General features: G+C 31.4%; 1 protein-coding gene across 1 annotated transcript; it reads left to right on the forward strand.

The window, feature by feature from the left end:
• Positions 1-1,569: 1,569 nt before the first annotated feature.
• Positions 1,570-6,653, forward strand: LOC134231661 (uncharacterized; the record flags this gene model as incomplete). The annotated part of the gene is made up of 3 exons (XM_062713670.1): positions 1,570-2,205; positions 6,389-6,442; positions 6,621-6,653. Coding segments are annotated over exons 1-3 (667 nt in total), but the record flags the coding sequence as incomplete, so codon positions are not given.
• Between the last annotated feature and the right edge of the window lie 546 nt (positions 6,654-7,199).

Below are 7,199 nucleotides of genomic sequence, written 5' to 3' on the forward strand. Positions count from 1 at the left end.
ACAATGCGACGGTCATTTACAGTTATGAACAGTACGCATATAGAAACAAATAATATTTATTGAAGAAAGAAAGCTTTCACATATACATAGATGAATTACACTGAGCATGACTATTTAATTTGTAATCACAATTATCTTATTTATTTATAATTCAATTTCTTTTTTCTGTATTGATTCTGGTTCCCATATTTTTATACGGAAAATTTTAATTTTAATTGATTATTATCCACCAGAATTAACTTTGAATAGATTTAATCATTATAGAGTAAAGCCATTTTCCATACTTTTGGGATACTCGAAAGGCTTTTTCTTAAGTATTGGGGCTTTTTACAATTTTTGTTAAGAACAAGGTTCACTTATGCCTTTTTTGGCCGTGTGCATTTCTGAAAAACTGAAACTGCTTTGTTTTAGTTAACAATGCATTGTTAAACACTTAAATCTTGGTGTTTGTTTATCTTTAAAACATGACGTAATTTTCTGGATAGAAAATATCATATGACGTCACGAAATGTGCCTCATATGCTGGAAAAACGCTTCCAAAAATGGCCAACGTTTTCAGTTATTTACGATATTTAATGTAGAACGAAACCTCTAATTCTAAGGATGCGACTAAATTGTAGAATTGTTTATGAGGATTAAAAGACATGTTTTAATTTTTAAATCAGAGAGTGCGCTCATATTTTTATCTTCATTGAAAGTATTTAAATGTACCTATTTACCTTAAAAATTCAAGAACATTGCAATTTCAAGAGCCAGTTTTCCAAGACCTAGACTTTTAGGAGAAATTTCTAATAGGAAATGAAAGCACCAAGTCTCTGTTATATTTTTCTTTTTATTTTCATGTTTCAAATGGAACATCAGTTGTTTCTTGTTAATCAACAAATAAGAATATCTACAGAACTATTTTATGCATAACATGACCGTAGCTCTTTACCAAGTTTTATTTTTTTATAATGTCAAATTAATTTAACCTTGACTCTAAAAAGGTCAAAAGTAATCTAACTGAAACCATCGCTTAGTAATATTGTCTTCCTGATTCTGTGCACGTGAAAATTTCATAATTTTTTAAATATACGATATGTTTTGTGTGAGTAGAAACCTACCTTAATTTGTGTAAATATCAATTAACTATAACACATGTAATTTCTACTTGTTATAAGATTGTAAGAAACTCTTGTTTTGTTACTAGTTTACACTCTTCTCTGCTGCAAGTAACCAGAAGAACAGGGAGTCTGCAAATTAAAGTACATTAGGCAGCGGAGCTATCGTATCACCCCAAAGCTCTTTCAGACATGAATGAACAAAGCAGTTCCAGAGAGCAGTCTAAGGGACAGCTGGGCTGCTTTCTATAGCAGTCCCACAGCGGTCCCAGAGCAGTCCCTTAGCGGTCCCAGGGCAGTCATACAAGAGTCCCAGAGCATTGCTTTCTCGGATTGCTTGGGTGTCAGGTTGATCCTGGTCGGTACTGTATGTAACTAATTTCTCTTTCTTTCAGACAAAAGGACTTTTTCGCTTTTCATAAACCCTTTCTACATTGAGTTTTTCAAAGACAAGGAATTAAGAAAGAGATATGCAGCTATCGGAAACATAATAAAAGTAAAATACAACAGTAAGGAATCCAGGTCATGTCTTGTTCAAAGTACGCCTCTACACCACAGACAACAAACTTAGCACGGATCTCCCGACTGATTTTGGGGCCCTGTGCTGACATCATGAGAGATGTGCTCCTTAATGAGGTGCCTGCAAATGATCTATCCAAGAAAGTTAAAAGCTGGAAGAAGTCAGAGAAGAGGAATCCGCTCAATAAATCACAAAACGATTTGATTTTTCCGCCATCTTCCCAAAACTATGCGGGAGATTATTCTGATATGGATATATCCTTACTTTATACTCTCCTGCGTAATGTGACTAACCTACCTGCACACAGTCAAGGTTGGGGTAATGATCCTGACCCTACAGACAGAAGTGTATCGGCAAATATGGAGCGTATAAGACTACTCAGAAACAAACACTATGGACATGCTGTTGTTATAGGTATACCCGATGCCGATTTCCAGACTGAGTTTATGAACATTCGCAAAATTGCTGAAGATGTTGATATTTATTTTGGCGTTTCAAAACATCAGAAATCGGTAGACTTTATCAAAACAGACAACATGGACCCGGAACAGGAAATGAAATGGATAAAACAGCTTGCAATACTAGGTACAGTATATTGGTTTATACATTTAAGGAATACGCTTATTTCAACTTTTGTTATACGCCAAGCGGTTAATAAAAAGTGTAAACTGTTATGTTATATCGTATTACATAAGTTGAAACTGATGAGCTTCATTCCTTATAATTTAATTTCAGTGTAGACAATGAGTAAATATTTTCTCAAAGAAAAGGCTTTAAGGACGCTCTAAACACTGCACATTAAAGAGCTCTACTTATTGGGTTTTATTGGGTAACTTTATGCAGTTAGAGTGATCTGCCCTTAGCTTAAGATTAAAGTAGTTGTTATTTACCGTTAATTTCATAATTTATGAGATAAAAAGTCTTAATATGCATATTTTTCTCTGAGTCTAAAAAATAGTTTCTGTTAGTGTTTAGAACTTCCTTGAATTAAGAATATTTAAAAAGTAACGTAAACCGGAGTAATACCTTTTTGACCTAAATCATAGTGATGTAGGCAAGTTATGTTAAACAAAATTGGTTAAATATTTAACCCAATCAAATTACTAGTACATGTTACAACTGAAATTGAATTATTTTGTTTCAATTCAAAATAATGTCTATCTCTTACATTGCACGCAATCATTTAAAAAACAAGAAAGAATATAACTAGTTCTTAGAAATATACACTAGACCAAATTGCTGAGCCCCACCTAATAGAATTAATATTTTACTTTTAAAATCTTTTTTATGATGTATTTGATATATACCAGTAGATATGTCACTTTAACAAAAAATGAGGTATATTAATGTCAAACCATATAAATAACTACTAACAATGTTTACTAAAGTAAGATCAATTCATAGAAAAATAAGATATGTTCCATTTTTGAAGAAAAATATTCATTTGTTTCTTTTTATTTGTGTTTTTACATTTGAACTAATTAGAAACTCAGAAAATAAGTTACACCGTATGAGGCGTTTGGCCCAAGAAGAACTTGCTAATGCAGACAGTATCTTGTCTGAAGGTGCACTGCGAGAAATGTGTTTAGAACTAAACACTTTTTCGTTTGTTTAGAAATATTATACATTTATTGCATGATAGTGAGGGAAATATGAAGACTTATTCAGCCAAGAAAATCATATTCCCCGAGGGGAATATGATATTTCTTGGCTGAATAAGTCTTCATGTTTCCCGAACATTCATGCAATGAATTGTTTATTATACCGAAACAAGTAAAGCCTTTGAAATAAACTTAAACTTTCAAATTCGGCACCGCTTTCAAATTCACTTTCATTGTTAACGTAAAGTTACTATAAAACCCTTTGGTCATCACATTGTCATCAGTTTTGTGACGTAAACCAGGCTATTGTGACGTCTACTACTCTCGGGAGTTTTCGTTCAACGAACGAGACCTATATTGCGGGAAAATTCACTAGGTACTCCGAAGAGGTGGAATATGATGAAAAGCGTGCCGACGACGGGATATATGAAGTTTTACGGCCCGATCACGTGATAACCTAGAACCAATCAGATAACGCCTTGTGTAGAATATTTATAATGAGGTATAATAATACATGTTTAGGAATTAAACATATAAAGAGGAAGGTGACAAAAAGTGCTAAGAAAAGTGTTTGAATTTAAACACCTCTTCTTTATTGTGTGATTAGAAATTAGACATATCTATATTTCACATAATAAAACAAGTGTGGCTTAAAAAAAAATATAGACATTTGTAAATTTTGTCACAAAGTGCATATTACTTGATACACATAATATTATCATGATTATTGTCAAAAATGTCAAAATATTAACCGATATAAATTATTCATCATAAGACCTCTGATTGTTTAGATATGTACATGTAGATACTTTACACCTGTGTGATGTTTTACACAAATTTAATATTTTGATCTGTATAAGTTCATTCAGCATGACATACATTATATCTATAACGCAGAGATGAGCAACAGAAACAAAAAAAAAATAGCAATTTTATATCAACACTTTCTTTAATCTTTGTAATAATGCTTTATTAAAGATATTTCAATTAAAATTATCAAATATTTATTTGATATAATAATTTTTATATGATTTATTACAGTTTCAATCGGTTGCAGAGTGTTCCATATGTCAGTCATCAAAATGTCAAACTTGATTAACTTTCACCAATCCTACAGCATTACATAGCACCACATGATATAATATCCATCAGTAACTGCCGAAAAGTAATCCATTTTAAATGCACAAGGATAATCACAAATTGATGATTTTGGGTACATATATTCAAATCCGTCGAGCATTGTCGAATTAGAGGTAATCCAATACACTCAATAAATATACATTTCTTAGTGTTGATCATGGAACAACAATTTGAAGAAGGTACTTTGATACATGCATGCTTTGAGTTCAATCCGGACTACACACATAACCTGTAAGAAAGAAGACAGATTTAAGGTGGCTCATTACATCCACAGTTTATTTTAGATTTCAATACAGCACCACTTAAAAATATCCAGTTTGAAGATGACATCTTTTTTTCAAGTTGCATTGAAACTATACTAACTTAAATTAAAACAGTTATTTCTAATGAAGTTCAATATACACTCTTCTCCTTCAATTCTATAAACACATAATAAACGACCTCAAAGCACTGTTTACGTTACTCATCGTGGTTTAATAATGCAAATCTTAATAAAGCGAAAATATACCTTTAATATATTGTAGTAAAAAGATGCCTTTCAAATGATTTTCAATATTTCTTCATGGTTATCCGTTGGGTTGTCAGTTTCTCTCCTTGATACGTCCCTTAAACCTTTTGTGATTTTCTCTGTTTCAATCGCCGCTCAAATTAACATATTTTGTGTCATTTCCGGGAAGATTTTACTGCAGAACGTGTTTAATTTCTAAACACGTTTAGATATAAAACATGTTTAGACATAAGTGTTTAGTTGTTAAACATATTTCTATACTTGTTTAGATCTAAACACGTCATGGAAGTGTTTAAATGCTAAACACAGTTATTACAGTGTGAGAGGGTCCTTTAGAGAAGTCTGTAAAAAATGAAAACATTAATACTGTATGATTTTCACTCTTGAAAATCTGTTGTAAATAGATTATCAAACATAAAAAAATGTTTACTACAAAAAGCCACGACTTTAAGTTAGTAATATACCATAAGTTGAAAATTGTTTTAAAAAAACAGTCAACCGAAATGTGAATGGATTTGCTATGGACATTAAGGCAACGGATGATTACTAGGCTACATGAGAATCACCTGGCAACCTCACAAACCACCTATATTGATCAAGAATTTTATATCTGGGCAAAAATGGTACGCTGTGAGCAGCTGGAAATTGCTTTTCAAACAAGAGGGTCATTGAAGGGTCTTTTCATGATACCAATGCATTTGTCAATCCCACTGTTTTGGATATAATGGCATATTATATACACTAGTACAGATTTGGCAAATGTCCAATTCACAAATAAAAATTAACTTGTGGTGCGTTAGCAATTTTGTCTAGTGTATATCGTAAATATCGTTGGTGGTTTATTATTTGCGTTCATGAAGAAAATTCCTCCTATTAGGGCATGACTTACCTTTTCGAGGAGAAAAATAACTTGAATCAAGATAATATCATTAAAATGGTCTCCTCCATCGTACCTTAATTCGTAATCCTTATGAAAACAAACGTTTTAAGAGTATGTGAATAATTTTTTCATAATGTGAAACGTATAGTAGCTCCATCTGTTTTGCATCCAAATGTATATCATAATTATAATGAAATAGCGAGGGAGATTTAATTCTGTAATCATGTCCATATATGAACATCGTCTGCATATGTGAAATCTAAAATTACATATCTATATTAAGATAGATAATATCTGAAAAACAGAAAACGTTAAAAGCATTGAAAAGCATTAATATAGATATACTGTAGAAGTACTTTTTCCCGCGTGGTAATTTTTTAGGCTTTGTACGCGGTCATAATTTTTCCGCGGAAATTTGTCCAAGCGTACTTAATATCAATCAAATGCATATAGTGACAGTCAATGAAATCTGCGTAATTTTCTACACGCGAATACAACAGAAATTGAGATTCTGCGGAATTATGACCCAGTGGAAAAAAGTACGTCTACATTATGTAATGTTAAAATATCAATGTCAAACTTTTAATATGAAGACCTTAAAATGCAAGTCAACTTAAGCATAGCTTTTTTTCAAATCAGAGTCGCTGGTCTCAAATGTAGAGGAAAACACCCAAGAAATACAGAAACTGAAACGTAAGTCATCAGTTGCAAACTGAATACAGATTATCATTAAATTCTGAGAAGTTTTTTTTTAACATTTAATCGCCTTTATCAATCTTTTTGTCTTTAATAATTATTGTTTGTTGCACGTACGTAGTGTTTTTGAGTTTATAAATTATAAACAATATTTTCCTCTGTTTACTTTTAACAGATAAAGTAGAAAACACGGGGTTTGAGAATTTTGGTAAGTTTAGCTTTCATAATACTGCTTTTATTCATTTTTTAAAAATAATCAACAAAGTAATAATTTATTGTTATGGTTGATAAATTACTCGTTTCAAATTTCCAAATAATATAAGCAAAATAGAGCTATATAACTTACATTTAATATCAATTCCTCGAAAAATTTAACTGGTTAACAATAATTAAATTATTAAAATTTCATCTTAAACTTACTCTCATCTGCAAACATTTCCATCACTGTAACAATGTTTCTATCTACTTTCCAGTTTCTTATTAAATTTCCACAGTCTTTGACTATCGTCCTTCTCTTAAAAAAAATGTTATTTGTGAATTATGTATGGCATCCATATCGCCATGATGATTCGTTTATATTTAATCCAAAATTCACGGCATTGACAAGGTCTTCATGCATGTATAGTTGCTGATTTGTAAATCTTTCTTGTTTTTACATTACATTAATCTCTGATAACAAAAAGTGAGCGTTTCACTGAAAGATTGTTCATTTGAATTTATTTAAACATCTCCTGTTACTCAACATTTTCCGTTA

The sequence above is a fragment of the Saccostrea cucullata genome, unplaced genomic scaffold (assembly GCF_032062105.1).
Source record: "Saccostrea cucullata isolate Sc308-1 unplaced genomic scaffold, CSIRO_AGI_Scuc_v1 ctg15610, whole genome shotgun sequence".
NCBI classification, from domain to species: Eukaryota; Metazoa; Mollusca; class Bivalvia; order Ostreida; family Ostreidae; genus Saccostrea; species Saccostrea cuccullata.